The sequence below is a fragment of the Poecilia formosa genome, unplaced genomic scaffold, assembly GCF_000485575.1.
Source record: "Poecilia formosa unplaced genomic scaffold, Poecilia_formosa-5.1.2 Scaffold452, whole genome shotgun sequence".
NCBI classification, from domain to species: domain Eukaryota; kingdom Metazoa; phylum Chordata; class Actinopteri; order Cyprinodontiformes; family Poeciliidae; genus Poecilia; species Poecilia formosa.
In genome coordinates, this window is record NW_006800391.1 from 18,971 (window position 1) to 37,701 (window position 18,731).

Sequence of the window (18,731 nt, forward strand, 5' to 3'; positions counted from 1 at the left end):
AGGTCGCAGGTAGACTCCTGTGGGGTTCCTAACTGCTGCTGAGTGTCTGACTGCTCCTGATAACATTACTAAAACCCCTGGCAGGAGTTAGCTATGACTGAAACCCTGACAGCAGTTGAAGACATTTCACTTTTGTGTTGACCGGTAGGAAAGGTGTATCCTCACACCAACAGAGTGCAAGTTGTGCCAATGTGCTCAAGAACAAGGTTACCATTTAATTAGGACTCATATGCTGCATTTAAAAAAATATTTATTTTGACATTTGCATCTTTTTATTTAGCGACCAAGTGACATAAATAGTGAGTGAGCAGGTATCGCAGCAGACGAGCACGCCACTCTGCTCTCCTTGGTGCATTTCCTGCTCATTAAGCTCCTGCAGCCTCCTCTGTGTCTCCTCCTCCACCTCCTCCTTTGAGACGCTGAATGTTCCTCCACACCGGCAGCTGTAGCTGCATTCACACTCATCTAAAACAACAACGCAAAAGATCAGTGACGACAACTGCTAACAACTGATTCACAAATGAAATTTAACTGATTATAGATTATAAAAACTGGACCAGAATATCAGAAGTCCTGAACAATTCATACAGTTCAGAACTGAACTGAAAATTTTTAATTTTCATGGAATATTAAACAATTACTACAGATGTAGTATTACATGACTTTATGTAGTGCACCAATGGAATTTTGTCTGCACACAAAAACACCCAAACACCCACTCCCACAATACTCTGCAAAATGCTAACTTTTAAATACCGTACTCAACTTATTAAGTCACCTAAACCTGATAAGTTAAATACAAATAGAATCAAGACATTTGTCAGGTTATCAAAATTAATCAGCCAACCAGTGTGTGCAGAACCTGAGTTCATACCTCCATGCTATGTGACGCCTAATTTAAGAAGTGGATGTGAATCTTAGTAGGGTGGTGTGTTTCTCCACCTGTCAGGTGAGACACTGGAGTTCAACCCCCAGCAGGTCAGACTGATTTTTCTCTTATTTATGTTATTGGTATCAGGCACAAATTTCTTAGTTTTAGACAAGTTTTATTTTATGACAGAGCTTTTTAGGCAAGAGTCCTCCCACTGTCAGACTGTAGGTGACTGTGACTTGAACATTTCTAAGTGGCTCACTGTGACAAATGTGGGCGTCCCTGCTGCACAGTTTAGGTCCATATACCCACAGAACCACAAGACTAATAACAGAAGAACTCAACAGTATTGCAGGTATCAGTGAAAGCAAAAATGTAGTTTGTATCACATTTTGACACATAATTCATACATATGCTTTTGGGTGTACAGTAGATATTGATATTTTGCCCAAAAAAGGACTGTCCTTTTTTGGAAGTTAAATAAGTGTAGTGTTAAGAATATTGCTAATTCTCTGCTAAATCGAACTCTTGCTTATTCTGCAGCAGTAACAGTATTGCTGGACTTTTGTTTTTGTATTTTTTGTTTCATATGTTTTGATATTTTCCTATGCATCATTAAAATTTCCAACTCTATTGGCAAGAAATACGGACTTTCAGGCTTCTTTATTTCTCCCGTTGCCATGGTGAATTGTGGTCATTTGTGTTCCTTTGATGAGGGATCCTAATACACTCGCGCTCATACTTAGGTCAGGGGTAACTTGATTCAGAATTGAGTTCCCCTGTTGATATCTCCTGTTCTGAAACTGAAAACCCTGGGTATGACAGAGCTGGGCAGGTTTATTCAGAGTATCTGCCTTCTGCTCAGAGTTTGTTAACCCTCCCTGCCTTTTAAAATGGGACTTTGAAGTAATCAGAATCAAATCCTGATCCTCCCAACTGAGTGTTTAAGCTGTCATCAAGACCAGGCGATGTTTCTCCAATCCAATCATTTTTGGATGTAAAATTTCACATAATTTTTTTTTAAGAAAGTCTTTCCTGAACAGAGTTCATTTCACATTTACATGTGAATCAGCTCATAATACAGTCAGGGAGAGATTCCACTGTTCAAGCAGAAACACATGAATAAACATGTCCGACTTGCTAGAGAAGGTTTTAACGTAACGTGTCATTACCTGTCTCCCATGTCATGTCCTCTAGGTCGACGGTAGAATCTACTGTCCAGTCCTGTTTCAGTTCCTGTGCTGCAGAAGGATCACAGCATGACTTTAGTGTTGAAACAGTAGTAGAACTAACAGATACACACACATCATCACACACACACACCAGGCATCAGCAGTTAGATGAGACCAAACCATTTCATTGTTCCATCTTCTCTCAGACAGAACAATGAAAATGGCCAGTGTCAGTGGATGGGTGTTCCAGCATCAAAGAGGCCAATAGTGTATTACCAAGGCAACAAGCTAGAAGCTAAAGAAGCAGCAGGAAAATTTTACAGCGGACCGGTGGTTAACATCTTCCCTGCAGCAGTAGCACAAGTAGAAATCCAGATCATTTAGTCCTAACAAACTTGACACAAAATCCATTCTGAAAAGTAGCTGTGATTTATGCCAGAGGTACTTAATGAGCTCAATCTGAACCTCATCCCTTTTAAATTTGGTGTTTATTTACACAGACGCCGGTGGTTAACATGTAGAACAGGTTTGGTTATAGCAACAGTCTGACAAAGAAAAATAGGTTTAAGAGACTTCCTTAAACAGAAACCTTTTAAATGACTTTGAATTGATCAGCTTAATGCAGCGGTTTCTCCCCAGCTTCACCCGCTGCTGCCCAGCCAGCTGGGCTTTTCTACAGACCTCCTAAAGCTCAGTCAGGCTGGATGGGCTGAGACATACTTAGTTTAGATATTCAACTGGATTTAAGTCTGGGTTTTGACTAGACCACATTTAGAGGTTCACTCTCAACTTGCTGCTTTCTTCTCACCCTCTGTTCAGTCAGCCAGTTCCTGCAACAGAAAACCACTACCAGAGCATGATGCTGCCAACACGAGGCTTCAGAGTACCAATGCTGGAGTCCAGGGGCCTCATGCATAAAAGACTGCGCAGTTTTCACACTAAAACTTGGCGTACTGAAAAATTTAGAAAAGTGTGGCGCACAAAAAAAAATCGGATGCATAAAGCTGTGCACACGCACATAGCCGTGCACCTTTCCTTTATAAATCCTAATTTGCGGGAAATAGAGCGCAGCTGGTGGTCCGCTCTGTTGCTACCCACTAATACATATGTAAATTAGTATAAATACCCGGAAGTCTGCCACCACGTGAAGCAATAACCATGGCAATGTCCTTGTTTGAAGCAGTTTAAGTATTTATAATAATATTAATTATATATTTTATTTAAAAGGTGCTTTAAGGGCACATAATGTCACCTCACAAAATAAAAATATATTTTGAAGAAAAAAAAATACAAATGAAAAAAAATACAAAAAGAGATTGTGCAAATGCCTTTTTGAACAGCAAAACGTTCAGCCAGGATTTAAAGACAGACATAGAGTCAGACAGTCCTTTGAGTGGGTAAAGTGGACATTTATTCGAAATAGCAGAATCATGTGCATAAGTTGTACATTAGAGATGCTTTATAGAGAAAAGAGATGCTTTATGTCCATAAGGCGCATTCACAATGCGGCCGGCTCGACTGAAGGATGACTGCAGCTGGACCGGTACCGGTACCGCACGGCTCATTCTTTAGGTTTTGCTCAGACCAATCATCCTGGAGCTCTGAGCAAAACCTAAAGGAGTCGCGTGGTAACGCTCATAAACCATCATCATCATTTCCCAGCAGATCAATATGATCTTTGATCAATCGCTCCCTCTGAATCCTTCTATTGGCAATTTGGCCATTTTCTCCATCAGAGCCAAAGCGCTCCACAATTATGCGGCTCACCTCTGCGCAGCTACTTGTATACATGTGATTGCATACATACCTTGATCACCTTAAAAATAATCAAACCTGTTGATTATTTTTAATCAGCAGCAGGTTTGGGTTAATCTGCTGATCCAACCCTGTTTTCTTTTCTTAGTGACAGTGAAATGAGCCCATAGATGCATTCCATGCTCTTCAGCTCACAGACCAATGCGCCACATCTTAAATGAGACAAAAACTGAGGAAAAGTACTATTTACATTCGAGCAAGGCTTTCACATACTTTTATTTTTATTTTCTGTACAGTTACTGTACTGTTCAGTTAGCTTATTATCTGAGGATAAATGCGGCTCAGTTTTTACATTTAAACAATAAAATATTAAAATCATGAAAAACATCGAGTTTGATGGTTCTTGTCCAAATAACACTGAATGTCGTCAGATTTCAGTGTATTTAGGTGAGTTTTGACGGTTTGTGGTTTGAAATTGTCCACAGAAAAAGTTTGTGTGGCTGCCGCACATTTTCACGCCAGCAAAAATGTGTGGGTATATTTACACAAACTTTGACGCAAAGTACATTTTTATACCTGCAAACTTGTGCGTAAAATATGGTGCCACACATTTTTTTGTGCGCACGCACACTTTATGCATGAGGCCCCTGGTGATTTTTGTCCAGGTTTGATGCTTGAAGTCCAGGTCAAACCGGAGGCTTTAGTTTTTCTGGTCTGTTTTTGCAATAAACAAACATTTCATGTCATGTCCAATCAACCAGATTTGTAACAACTGGACTTAAATTAGGTTGGAGAAGCAGCTGAAGGACGGTCAGTGTTCTACCAAAGGGCAAGGGACATTTATGAATTTGACTTCTCTATTTTCTGAGAAATGTGTTAAAAACTTGAAAAATTTTCCCTTTATCATTGTGAAGTTTTGTGAGAAGAATATTCAGGGGAAAAAAAATCTGTAATCAGTTTTAAAATAAAGCTCTACCATAAACTGGTAAAAATGTTAAATGCTGTCTATTAAATTCTTGATGCACTGTACTTGTATAACCAGAAAGATGGCCAACATTAAGAGACGGCTGGACAGATTGAAAATAAAAATGGACAGGTGAAAAGACAGCTCTTCACACATTTTTACAACAATTCACTGTTGAGAACAGGGTGATTATCAAGCTGAACCATTGGATGGTGATAAATACTTTGAAGCACTAATAATTAGTGCTAAATTTGGTGTAGGTCTTAATTAGTGTTGCACTAAGTGAAGAAAAATGACTGCTAATCTAGTGATAATTTGCACTAGAACCAATGATGAGGGGCAGCAGTAGTGAGATTATTAGCACTGTTGAGTCTCACCAGGAAAGTCCCTGGTTTGGTTTGGGGGTTGGGAGGTGTTGGAAGGACTCTGGGGGCATTTGTTTACTGTAAAATATTAAGACTCAATTTTTTCAAACTCCTTAAATGAAAATATATGACCTATCATCATCTCAACAATAAAAATCTCATTGTACAATTTTCAAACAAATAATTAGCATTTTATTACCTGAAATAAGTATTTGATCATCTACCAAATCATTTTATCTCTAACAGACCTGATATCCTCTGTCTGTTTGAACTTGTTAGCTTAATAAGAGACACCAGTCCACACACTCAATCAGACTCCAACTTCTCCACCATGGGGAAGACGTCGGAGTCTAAGGACAACAGGGAGAGAACTAAAGACAAGGCTGGACAGGCTGACAGGTGAACAGGCAAACAGCTTGGTGAGAAGGTAACAACTGTTGGAGGAAATATTAGAAAATGGAAGAAACTCCAGATGACTGTTAGTCTCCCTCAGACGGGGGCTCCAGGTAAGGTTTCACTTTGTGGGGCATGGAGGTGGAAGCATCATGCTTTGGGGTGCTTGCCTACTAAGGATACAGAATGACTGCATCGTCTATAGGACAGACTGGACAGGGTCATGTACTGTAGGACTGAGGCCTTGAACATGGGTCATGGCTGGGTCTTCAGCCCGACCATGACCTGCTGGATTTCCTTAGAAACATTTGAAACTCATTTAATTAATTAGTTGATAACTAGGATCAATTGGAATGTATGTACGATTGAATTAAAATATTTTTTTGTAGCGGTTTAAGATGACATTTGTTGTGAATTGGTGCTATATAAATAAATTGAATTAAATTGTTTGACGCGAGAGTCAAAGTCTCAACCATGTTCACAGAGTGTGAATGTTATGACGTCATCAACGTGTGAATCTGTTCAGACGTCATCTATAAAAACTAGAGAGGCAGTGACCTTTAAAAATGACACACTGTTCTGAGAAACTCCAGTCAGATTTTTGTTTTGAATGTTTAAAATAAATAATTTGTTACTTACTGGCTTATAGGAGAACAAAGTGAGATCTTTTTGGATATGAAATTATGAAAATATTTATTCTCAGCAATATTTATAGTTTTTTGACAAAAGAAAAACATGAAAATGAGATTTCCTGATTTTCTATTTGTATTAAATTTACGAAATACTCAAACATTTTCCATATTGTCATAATGGGGTACTTGTGTGTGCAACGGAGGAAAGATTATTTAATACACACAATGTAGAAAACCTGAGGCGCTGTGAATACTTTGTAGATGCTCTGCAGATACTTAAAATCTTGACAGATTTGAAAGATGGCAATAATACATTTGAAGTTTAGTGCTGTTGATAAAACCACTGGATAGTAACTGATTTAACTTGACATGAATTTATTTACACCACAAACATGAATTATTTTAAGATTTTTCAACTAGTTTCTGCCTCAAAAATATTAAAGAAAACACTAAAAGAAAGAAGGAAAGGGAACTTGTTTGGTCACTGGGTGGATTCCAGTTGGAACGATCTCCTTTTAGCAGGAAACCACAGTTAAATAAAATCAGTAAAACCAGAGGACTAGAGAAGTGGATCAATAAAATTGATCCACTTCTCTGGTTGGAGAAGTGGATCTCCAACCAGAGAGAACCACAGCTTATGCCTTATTCTAGCAAATCTGGGAAAGATCTGCTAGCTGAGATCAAACATCTGATCAAGACCTCAAGAAGACAGTTGAGAGCAGGAAGCAGAGCAGTTGAAGCACCATTCACTCATCTGATCAACAGATATGTGAACAGGACATGCTGGAGGAATACACAGTCAGTTTTACCTAATAAACCACAAGTTTACATACACTGAATAAGAAGACACATCCACATTTATTTCCTCAGTGTCTGCAGTTACAGTGGCTGCAGAAAGTATTCAAACCCTTTAAAAGTTTCACTCTTTGTTTCATTGCAGCCATTCAATGAAACAAAAAAAGTTATTTCTCATGAATGTACCATGAGAAAGAAACAAGATTTCTTCTCTACATTATGTTGGCTGATTTTGTAAACTTCAGGTTAGCTTGGAAAATGACTTGCAATATAATTTTTAAAATATTTCCTGCAACATGCCAACAAGCATAGAAGAAAGGCTGCTTAGCTAAATATGAACCCACTGATTTGAAAAGACAGCCCCAATAGGGGCTTAAGCAGAGCAATGCTACAATATTGCAACACAGCCAAATATGAAAATATTGAATATTCAAAAGCAGCTGTCTATCTCTAATCAGAATGAGATGTGGCTGATGTGTCTCTAGAAAAACGCTGAAGTAACAACAATATGAAATGAAATGGTCACCCTCACCTCTCCTCTGCAGGTCATATTCTCTTCTTGTGGTTTGGTCACCAAGAATCTTCCAGGCTGCATCAACTTCAAGAAATGTTTTCACACTAGACTCTGCAGAGTTTTCACCTCCAAGACGGTCTGGATGGTACTACACACACACACACACACACACACACACAAGTATTTAAACCCTCAAAGATATTGTTACAAATTTCTGTAACTTTGGTGAGGGAATAAGAAGGAGTAGGTGGGGATATGAACTCAGATATCATGTCAACAAAATATCAGGATTAACAGTTAGATTTCAGGGTTTCCCCCAGAAAACTTGCTAAGCCCGGTGGTCAGGGTGCCGAGGTGGTCCACCGGAGGTCCACCGTGTTTTTGTATTAAAAGATGTTAAGGTGACAGGAAATTTAAAAATATCACTTGATAATTATATGTTACAGGAAAACATCGCCAGTGAAACACTACTTAAAACCACAACTAGTCTTAAAAACAACAAATCAAAATATACAATTAAAATGAACATCAAATTATTTGCACTTTTGTTTAATCCAAATCAAGTCAGCAGCTCCATCAGGCCCCCCAGGGCTTCAGGGGCCCCATAAATGCATAAAAATATTAATTTTAACACAGACCACAGACACATGAATGTAATACTTGTTTATTGAGATGATCAATGCTGCTAAATTTAATTCAATTGTTTAGGCATACATAAATTAAAATATTTTAAATTGTTTAACATTTAAATGTAAGATTTTAAGGAGCTGGCAAGTTTACATTGTAAAAGTTTCATAGTTAGATTGTTTTATTACCATAGCAACAATCTGATGCTGTAAATTTAATCTGTGAATTTGAGCTCTGTTGTTCACAAGTACAAATGAGTAAACTACGATTATAACTCAGTGCTTTTTAGGTTGGCCAATTAAACTACTCCCCCTCTGACTAAATCCAACACAGAAGCTCTTAGAGGTGCTGATGTTTTTAGCAACAAAGGGGCCCCTAAATCAAATTCTGCTCCAGGCCTCATACAACCTTGGACCGGCCCTTTAACTAATCTGCTGCGCAGTGCAGCAGATTAGTTAAATCTGCTGCACTGCGCAGAGATGAGCAACAAACAGGAGATTTAATTCAATGCTGCTAATGTGGCTTTAGTAGTTGTTCCATTTCATGTCTGTTGAGTTTTTAATAAGTGTCACAGAAACTATTTTGGTTGGTCAAGTTTATGGGACGAGTTTCTCAGATCTCTGCATCGCTGCGCACATTAACTCTGTCTGACTAAGAAGACAAAGCATTTGATACAGTTTGATGCATTGTGTAACCAGAAAAATAATACTCAAAATAATAATATAATAATATAAAATCAGCGTGATGCGTTACAGACAGGAGAGTGCAAAAGCTCCTCACCAGGCTGAACCTGCATGATCAGGTTAGCACTAGTTCGTCAACTAATACACCGGCCAACCAGGAACACATAAATAAACTTCATCAGCACAGGCAGAGCCAAACGCTGGGCAGCGTGTTGAGATGGAAAAGCCGCACACAATTCTTTGTCCACGAATATAAATCATTCTCACTACTCGCTCAACGCACCTCTGAAAGCGCGACTACAAGTTATTCCTGCAGTTCACGTAGAGCTGCGCAACCACAGCTAACCAGAGTGGTGTTTAAAGTCCTACCTTGATCAAAATCTCTGGAAAGAATCATAATTCCTCACAGGGGGTTGATGTAAATATCCATACAGGTCAGCCTGTGTCTGCGCTGAGATAAACTTAATCCAGCTACTGCAACGCGCGAAGCAACACGTAGAGGCACCGGCAGTGTGATTGGTCCGGCTTCAAATGCATAAACTATAAATCTATCTTCTATAAACATCTTTTAGGAATAAATCTGCTCTGCCATTGAAACGCTTGCAATCTGGCTTAAAAAAAAAGGTTTTTTTTTTTTTTTTTAATTATTATTTTCCTAAAAACATAAACAATACAGGCTTAGCCTGGCGGTGGCGCTAGTAAAGGTTGGCGGGCTGCCAGGCCTATAATAGACTGGGGGAAACCCTGGATTTAGAACCAAACAGTTTTCCGTTTGGTTCTAAATCCAAACGGAATTTAGAACCAAAATTCCGTTTTGTCTGATTGGCCTGCTCTAATTTTGGCCAATATAATTTTTTTTGTATGAGATGTTGACAAATATAGCAAGAAAGTTGCTGAGTTGGCAACAGTGGGGTAACTATCGTCATCTACAAATTTCTCTCACAGCAGAGCAACAGAGAACAGAGGTTAATTTGTAGTCCTTTGTTGGGGTACATAAGAGTGGTGGAAAAGATTGGCTTCACATGAAAGTATCAGTCAATCACCAATTTCCCAAAATTAAAGAAATTGGCACCAATAAATTGGCTGGCAGATAAATCAGTGCACCCCTAATCAAAATATGACAAAATATCAACAAAAAGGTGGGAAGGAACAACAGATTCTGTTTGGTCTTGGTGTCACAACACCACCAGAGCAAACATGGAAAAACAAGTAATATAATAATAAACAACAACAACAATAATAATAATAATAATAATAATAGTTAGATCATGACAGACAATGATGGGCATCAGTCCATCATTGGGCTCCTTGTTGAACCAGATTCAACAAGGAGCCCAATCAATCAAAACTGGATCAACATTGTAAAATATATTTAGAATCTTCCAGCAGACTTCCTTTGGTTTTGCCTGAAAAACAAAGGATATTGTTGGAGCCAGCTTCTCCAACAAAGTCACAATTTGAATCTGAACCCAGAGAGACAAACCACTGAGACATCAGGGCCATGGAAACAGTGGTGGCTCAGCCACAGAGTGACCTGAACAGGCACAACAGTCAACAGGCCAAATGGTGACGGGGTTAAAACCCGAGTTGGTTGTGAGTAACAATACCTGACCCAACTGTAAATACTTGTGTCCTGTTTCAACTGAGGTATTTCTCCTGACACAGTGACCAGCTGGATCACTTCCTGTGGTGAATCCTACCAAATGTTACTTTAGATTTTGGTCAGGTACTTTAAAAATATTACAAATTAATTTGGGAAAATGTTGAGTTTAACTTTCAGGGTGAGAGACAATAACAGCCATCTTGAAAAGCTTAATCTTTCTTCAAATAATCCAAACACTCAGTCTGGATTTTCCTCAGCATTCCCTATAAAACTGTCACATTTAATGTTTGTTTAGGTCTTATTTCATTATTAAATATGTCAGTGCAAACACTAAAAAGCAATTACAAGTTTTTAGTGGTAAGATTCAAAATAATGCTGGTCAAATAAAATTTTAATACTGTGGATCTGAAAATAAGTATTTTTTCAATATATTCACCTCATTCCTATGAATGAAGTGTACAGATTAGGCTGCCTGACAAATAAAAACTACCTCCAGACAGGGATTTGATAGCTTTAGACAGATAAAAAAGATAACATTTATTCAGCAGCATTGGTGTGATTAAATCATATAATATATATAATTAAGGAGCCTTATGATTTGATGCAGTTAATGAGCTAGCATTTATGAGAAATTATTCTTTATATTTGGAAAATGATTTTTTTTCTGTTCGGTAAAAAGTTGATACAGCTAGCTAGAAACTAGCAGGGAATGCTGGGTAAAGGAACCGCTCATTAGCCCCTCGTTTCCAACAATGCAGTTAATTTTCTTGTCAGGAATCAAGACATGTGACAAAATACTGGCAGAACATTATTAGCTCACCTCTTCTTGAAAAAAGGGAAAAGATATTATTTCTGACTAAAATTTACCATTAATAGCAAAGTAGAAAGTAAGAACAAGAAATGGCTTCCCACTTTGACACTACAGAAATGTGTAAAAGGCATGAATGTAAAGTAGGAAGTATGATGCAACTGAAATCACCATCAGAGGCAGCATCAGACGTTTATCAGAAAACAGTGAATTAACAGCACCATGAATGAGTGAATACTGGATCATATTTTAACATCACATTGTACCAAACATGCAACAAACATGTTGTTGCATGTTACATGAACAGATGGATTGAACAACATCTGTTCAATCCATCATGTGAACATGGACCACCAGCTGACCAACAAACACACGGTAAGTCTGGAGGCACTGATAGATCCACAGCTCTGCACCCATAAATCAGCCTGATTTCTTTCATTTTGGGAGAAAGGCTCTGCTTACACATGAAACCGATCTAATCAACTGATCTCAAGTACTTCTGCAAAACCATAAAAATAAATAAATAAAATAAAAAGGTCACTGCTCCCTTTTGCTCTGCTGTGAGAGATGACTGGTAGACCTGCCCAGCCCCTCACATCTGCACCTGTATGATTAACAACAGGCATCCCACTGTTGCCAACTTAATTTGTGGCACTTTTTAGACAAAAAAAAAGTATCCAAAATGCAGCAGGTCATGTTTTCTAAGGTTCTGTGGTAGCTGATTAGCCAGAAAGTTGCAGCATCTGCACCCTGCTCTGAAGCACAACCATCAGCTGTCTGCACACAGACCGGGGCTCTCATTTAGAAAACACTGCGTAGGATCCATACTAAAAGTGCACTTTGGTCCAAAAGCCAAAAATGACTTTCACCGAAAACAACCAGATTTAAAAAGCCAGGTGCAGCAGACCAAAAGGCCATTTCCCCTTTTTTTTTAAACTTACACATTGAAAGCATAAAAAAAGAAAATCTAACACAAATGTGCATTGCACAGGCACAGCATGTATAAAACATGATAGGGAATAATGGTAAAAGGAGAAAAAAAAAGAAAATTCTGGTTACATAAATATCACAGGAAGGAAAAAAGAAAAAATAATCTTATCTTTACATTTACTTAATTCATTTTTGAATTCTTCATATACACTTTGAGAGATTCAAATTATGCCCTATATATAAAACCATTTAATCAAGTACAGTACTTCTTGTTCTTAATAAATCCTTCCATATAATTCTCTGAGGATGTAATCCTCTCCATTTCAAACTCCTTAATAAATCTTATATTACCATCTTCCTTTATGGAAGATGGTAATATAAGGCATTTTTGGAAAAAAATGTTGGCGGAAGTCTCCTCTGCAACAAACCAAGCTGGAACACAAACATGTGAAAGAATATGCTCTGGTCAGTAGAAACTATAGTCAAACTTTCTGACTGACGTGCAAAACACTTTTTATATAAGAAAACTAACACTGTCCTGAACACACAATCACCATGGTGGTGGAAGCATCATGCTGTGGGAATGAACAGGAATGCTGATCAGAATTAATAGGAATATAGGTTAATGAAGCGAAAATTAAGACATTTTCAGGAAGAAAACCTGTTAGGGGCTGCAGAATGTTTGAGACTGGGATGGTGTTGAGGGGAGAAGGGAGGGGGGGGCAAATAAAATGACTCAACTCACTACCAAATTAATCAAACGGTAAAAATAAAGTTGATTGACATATCAATTGATATCCTCTGTCCTACTAAATATCGTGGCTTAAGCAGTACTTTGTGATTGTGATATTACACACACTAATATTGTCATGACTATGATTCGTCAAATTAGTGCCAACTAAAGCAAAAATATTTTTCTAAGTTGGCAAGTCTGAATCGGAGGAGTGTCTGTTTTGATGTCAGTCACAATAGTTGGTTTTCATCTTTAACACTTTTCATAAATCATGATGAAGATCTACTGAACACAATTCAATGAAATCAATAATATTGTCTACCTTTGTTTCATTTCGTTATTCTAGAGAAAATCATTGACAGGTTAGACAGGAGGAGAACATTTATCCTCAGTGGAGATCTGAGAAACTGCTGATGGGGATTTTTAGATGCTCTGTGTTGTTTAGATCTACTTTGGTTGGATGATGAATGTCTGATTTTGTGGCTCAAACCTGTAGTTAAGGGCTGAAAGAACTGCTGGACACTAAATGAAAACAGGGAAACCTGACTGACAAAACTTCAGGTTACTGGAGTGTGTGTCTGTAAGTCTGCTTTCATCCAATAGAAAAAATGTGCTCCAACGTTCATTTCCTAAAGTGTCTATTCTTCCTCCCATGCAGAAACAAGGCTGGGAGAGAACCGGATGTAAATCTGTTTTCTGACCTTCAGAGCCAGCTGCTGGTATCTGTGTCTGAGCTGCTGCAGGGAGTCCGACGGGCTGCCGCCGAGCACAGCATACAGGTCCTTCTGCTCCGGATCACACATGTCTCTGTAGACGCGCAGAACAACGCCTGAAGAGGGATTCACCCACAGATAACCTCAGGTCATCTCCACCTTCTACCTGGATGAGACGACAGCAGAACCCGAGTACAGCTGCCGGAAGCGGAGCTGGTCAGTAAAATGTCTGTCACAACTCCGCCAGACTCTAAGTAGCTAGCTGTACTTACTGGGGGTAGAAGTCCGGCTGGAGCCGTGTCATCAACCCAGAACAGAAAATATACACTGTAGTTCTAAAACTAATGTTCACGTATCAAACAAAGAGAAATTATCAAAAGGACGGGCATATTGTCCGTCGGTGTTTAAATCTCGTGAAAACGTCGTTAATCCTTATAGTTCCGCTAACTGAGGTAAAAAGAATAGTTCCGGTCTTTCAGACAGATAGCGTTCAGTCCTACAACTGATTAAGTTTTATGTAGAAAATTAGTAATTAGAAATATACTGGAGGATTTAAAGGTGAACTATTATGCTTCCTTGAATAGTAAAAGAACACATCCAAGAAAAGCAATTTTAAAGAAATGTTGGGGACATAAAACACATTTTTCCTTTTATCTGGATTGTCATGTTGAAGCAGGAAAAGCTTTAGAATAATGTTTAATAGTTTCTAACACTGCTATCCCTCCGTGACTCATTTCATCGACAACATACTTTTCTATACAGTAAACCTGAAATTAGTTCAAAACAAAAAAGTTAAGTAATAGAAGTATTTAGAGTAACATTAAATAGGAAACAAAGGTAATATTCAAAGATTCTCAAAACTCAAACTTATACCACAACTGTTCAGTGGGGATAAGATCAGGACTGCAGGTTACTCCATCCTTTCCATTTCCAAATTGTAGTGGTAGTCTCAGATAAACCCCAGTCTGTGGTGACGTGTGTTGACGTTTTGCAGGATTCAGTTTGGTTCCTGAGAGTGAAGATATGGATTTTTGCAGAATTTCATCTTGATTCCTCTGTGTTTTGAGATTGGCCCCACCAGTTCAAAACCTTATTTTTCAAATGAGAAAGATGCCACCAGTGTGGGTATAACTCGCATACTATGCTCTGCTTACTTATCAGAGTATTCAGAAGAGTCACAAATTTACATTTACATCGAAGTGAACAAAAGTCCTCAGCTGGGTAAAAAAAAAAATGTATTTTTAAGTAGATTCAAAGAGAGAAAAAATCCAAGTGAATAAAATATTTTGAAGGATTGGCTTTTGTAATTTGACCAGGCAGAGTTTCAGTTTAACTCCCATTTAGTTCTACATTAGTCTTCAGCTCCTAGTCACAGCAAAAACAAAAGCCACAGAGAAACATCTTACATAGGTCTCCTTGTAGGTACCCTCCTTTCTACATGCATTGCCTAAGAACAATTTGAAAGATCCAAATTGTCCTTAGGCATAGCGTGTTTTAAAACCGCTCTAAATTTCCTCAGAAATAATTTTGTTAAAATTTTAATGCAATCTGAAACATCACGGTGTGTATTATCTATGAAGGGGGTATACATTAGTTTAAAAATGATGAAGTTATAAGATGGCAAGCAGGTAGAGGTCACAAGAAGACATTTTGCAGATACTGTATAGCAGTGGTCCCCAAACTACGGCCTGCGGGCCAGATCCGGCCCGCCTCCACATTTGGTCCGGCCCCCTGAACAATACCAGAGAGCATTTAGATTTTTTTTCATATACCTTATTTCCCAGACTATAAACCGCTACTTTTTTCCTAGGCTTTGAACCTTGAGGCTTATATGTGGATTTTTCTTCAACCACCAGGGGGCTCTTTAGCAGGAAGTGAATCGATGGAAGTCAAAATTGGACATAAAAGAAAAAACGCCCATTAAAACGGAGTTAGGTTTTAATAGGGAATTGAAATTTGAGAATGTTGTAATATTCTCTTCATTGACGTGAAAAAGAAGATTTTTCAGTTTTTTTAAATAATACTGGGATCATTATGAGAATTTGAGGAATATATATTAGGATCCAATAGATGGCAGTAGTGCAACAATAATGGATGCAAGCTGCTGTTGGAATCTAAAGAAGAAGAAGAAGTAGAAGTGGAAGAAGGCGCCCATTTTCATTTAGCATATGCTAGTAGCAGACACGAAGGATCAGCACTTTTACTGTTACAGTTACCGTTTGGAAACTACCGTAATCAGTTCAGTTAAATCTAAACTTGGCAACTTTTTCTTTTTCAACCGTAATAAATGTGATATTCAATTGACCTGTTGTGACTCAAATGTTGGGTGTCCGCCCCCCTCTGCTGCTGCTGCATCGTTATGGAAAACCTGGAGCAGCAGAGATATCAGAGGCTTATATGTATATGTTTACTGGGTTTTTTTGTTTGCTTGTTTGTTTGGGGTTTTTTTTTCAAAAAACTTTGGGGTTGCAGCTTATAGGCTGGAAAATATGGTATTTAATTCATAAATAGTGTTATTTCCTGGATTGTTTTCTGTGAAGAACCCAGAGAGGGTTATTTGATTGTGCTTTCTGGAAATCAATACATTTTTACATTTAGGCACTCCTGCAATCGTCACACTTTTTCTGTTACAAACTGACTCCGGCCCCCCACTAGAGAAGGGGAAAGTTATGTGGCCCTCATAGGAAAAAGTTTGGAGACCCCTGCTGTATAGTATGAAGCAAATCAGTTTTGCACACTACAATAAAGTCATTCGGCAGAAACAACATAATAAAAAAAACATGAAGATATAGTTTTTGTACCATTTTACACTATACTAACATAATGCATATTTAACTGTGGCTGAGTAATTGCACAGATGCTAAACAGTAATATAAGTAAAGTCTCTGATCCCTCAATAATCACTATTTATTGTGCACCAGTTGCTGCTACAAGGACATAATTGAAATGTTATCTCACTATATTTTTTTGGCTTTTACAAAATATGCTTTTTTGTATCTTATGAGACGAGACAATGGATTTTTTTGCATGTAGAAATTTTAACATTCTGTAGTGAAAACCATCTTCATGGTGTTGATTTCTATTGGTGAACCTTTGAAACAACTGCCAGGAAAGAGCAGCATATGACCACCTGCAGGGAAGTCTATGCTGAAAGTACAGATCACAAATGATCTGTTAATTGAAATGGGATCAGAGGAGATGAGGTGACATAATGACACATATGATCTGACTTCCCGTCTGTCACTTCATCACGGTTCTTAACAAGACCCCAGTGATAATGGGAGGGGGTTTGTGGCGTGCAGTGATGGACGTTTTGCTGTTAATTATTTCTTCATTTTGGGTGAATTAAGGCCAATTAGACAAGTGAACGGTGTTCACTGTCAAAGAGAGGGGCAGTGTTCTTTTGTCCTACCTTTAGGTCTCATGCATTTCTGAGATGAATTTTGTCTTTGTGAAGATCTGTGGGGCATTGGCTCGGAGCTGCTGAATAAAATAATATTTTACAATTACATATTTGAAACATGTGAAGCTTTGGCAAAAGGACAACATGCATAAGTTTCCTTCACAAGGAATAAGATCAGTGGATGGCCAGGTTTCACTTTAAACTATAGTCTTATTGGTTTTATTTAATTAGTTATTTCAGCTGGAGTGAACTGTGTTTATTAGTGGACATTTCCAACATGGTCCTCTAAACCATGTTCTTTAACCCTGAAGAAATTACCATCCTTAACCCACACTTAGACATGGAAACATTTTTCACTCAACTTCAGCATCCAAACAGCCAAGGTGTTTGAATGTATATATGTTTGAAATAAACAAACTACAAAACCAAACCAAATGAAACACATTGACAATCATAAGACTCTCACTGCTCCATTTAGTCTCATTTCTCTGCACCAACTTCATAACAGACAGTTCTAGTAGTCTGGGAATCAACCTTACCATCTTTTTGTTTAGAAGTGGTGGAATGAGGTGTATGTACACCTCATTCCACCTCATTCTCCACCAAAAAGAAAATCTATCAGAATATGCTTCCTTCACTGCTTTGGGTTCAACTTGGGAACATTTAATCCTGTTTTTTTTTGTGTGTGTGTGTGTGTGTTTTTTTGCACCTTGTAGCACAGACAAAAACTGTAACTAAGGGAAAACCAAGGAAGAAGAAGCAATAATTCTGGAAGAACAGGAGACATCAGCAGTTATAAACGGTGGCCTGATAATCTTTACTCTTTGAATTTGTGTTTTCTGTTAAACCTCCAACGCCACCCTCAGGTCCAGAGCTGCAGGTGGCTCTTAGGCCTTCAAAGTGCCTCTTTATAACTTTGGCTAAAAATGATAAAGTACCAACTAAAATTTTTAAATCTAAATATCTGACTTTTACTCTTGCCTTGGAAATTACTGGAATGACAAATAAGTATTATCTTATCTTGTCTTATCTTGAGAATTGAGTGCTCTTGTTAGGCAATAGGTGATTATTATGACAGTGCAGTTGGTGTAATGATAGTAGGAATAAGAGACATGTTACTGCTTTTAGCAGCTGCCCAAACTGCTGCATTTTGCATCAATGGAAAGACTTTCATTGAACTTTTAGGAGACCCAGCTTTATTTGCATTGCAATAGTGAAGTCTATAAGTTACAAATAAATGCACCAGTAAAGATGCACCACATTTTTGTGCTAATAAAAAAGAGACTTTCAGACATATGTTTAATGTGTTTGTCAAATGAAAGGTTTGGTTAAAAATAACTGCAAGGTTCAAGACTGTGGAGCTGTCAGGAATTAAAATCTGTACTAAGATATGATTCAAACCATTAATTAAGCCTATTAATTATGAATGCAAGTATTATTAGATGGTTAGAGAAGGAAGGGCACATGGGGAAACACCTGAAACTTTACCACCTCAAAGCACTGGTTGCTACTACAAGGAGTCAAATGACATCTCACTTTTTTATTTTTTCCAAAGTATCCTCTTGTGTGTTTTATGAACAGAAACAATGTAATCAGTTTTGGAATAGCTTTTTGAGTTGAGGTTTTTGGTACTTTGAATAACATTGTGAACTTTACTTTAGAAGCTACTCATCCTCCTCTCCAAAACCATGGGGTTATGTGAAAATTAGTGTGAGTAGGAGGAGTGAATTTATTTAAGCTATATAATTGTCTTGTCTCAGCAAGGTTCCT

At 38.0% G+C, this 18,731-nt stretch overlaps 1 protein-coding gene across 3 annotated transcripts; it reads right to left on the reverse strand.

Annotated features, from left to right (window-relative positions):
- Positions 1–232: 232 nt before the first annotated feature.
- On the reverse strand, positions 233–14,021 carry dnajc24 (DnaJ (Hsp40) homolog, subfamily C, member 24). 3 transcript variants are annotated; one of them, XM_016663893.1, is made up of 6 exons: positions 13,887–14,021; positions 13,831–13,855; positions 13,547–13,674; positions 7,480–7,609; positions 2,044–2,112; positions 233–465 (listed from the first exon to the last, which is right to left on the reverse strand). In XM_016663893.1, the coding sequence occupies exons 3-6, from the start codon at positions 13,646–13,648 to the stop codon at positions 251–253; spliced, it is 516 nt and encodes a 171-aa protein (XP_016519379.1). In that variant the 5' UTR covers positions 13,649–13,674; positions 13,831–13,855; positions 13,887–14,021; the 3' UTR covers positions 233–250. The 3 variants fall into 3 exon arrangements, with proteins under 3 accessions (XP_016519379.1, XP_007577797.1, XP_007577796.1); XM_007577735.2 differs by having other exon boundaries at positions 13,547–13,724; positions 13,831–14,020; XM_007577734.2 differs by having other exon boundaries at positions 13,547–13,756; positions 13,831–14,020.
- Between the last annotated feature and the right edge of the window lie 4,710 nt (positions 14,022–18,731).

What these genes read in the sequence shown, in the direction of transcription:
- dnajc24 (XM_016663893.1), bottom strand. Translation starts at nt 13,648, where the DNA reads ATGTGTGATCCGGAGCAGAAGGACCTGTATGCTGTGCTCGGCGGCAGC. An exon ending in ACCAGCAGCTGGCTCTGAAG is followed by an intron (nt 7,610 to 13,546) that starts GTCAGAAAACAG and finishes GTGTGTGTGTAG; the next exon opens with TACCATCCAGACCGTCTTGG. An exon ending in GGACATGACATGGGAGACAG is followed by an intron (nt 466 to 2,043) that starts GTAATGACACGT and finishes TTGTTGTTTTAG; the next exon opens with ATGAGTGTGAATGCAGCTAC.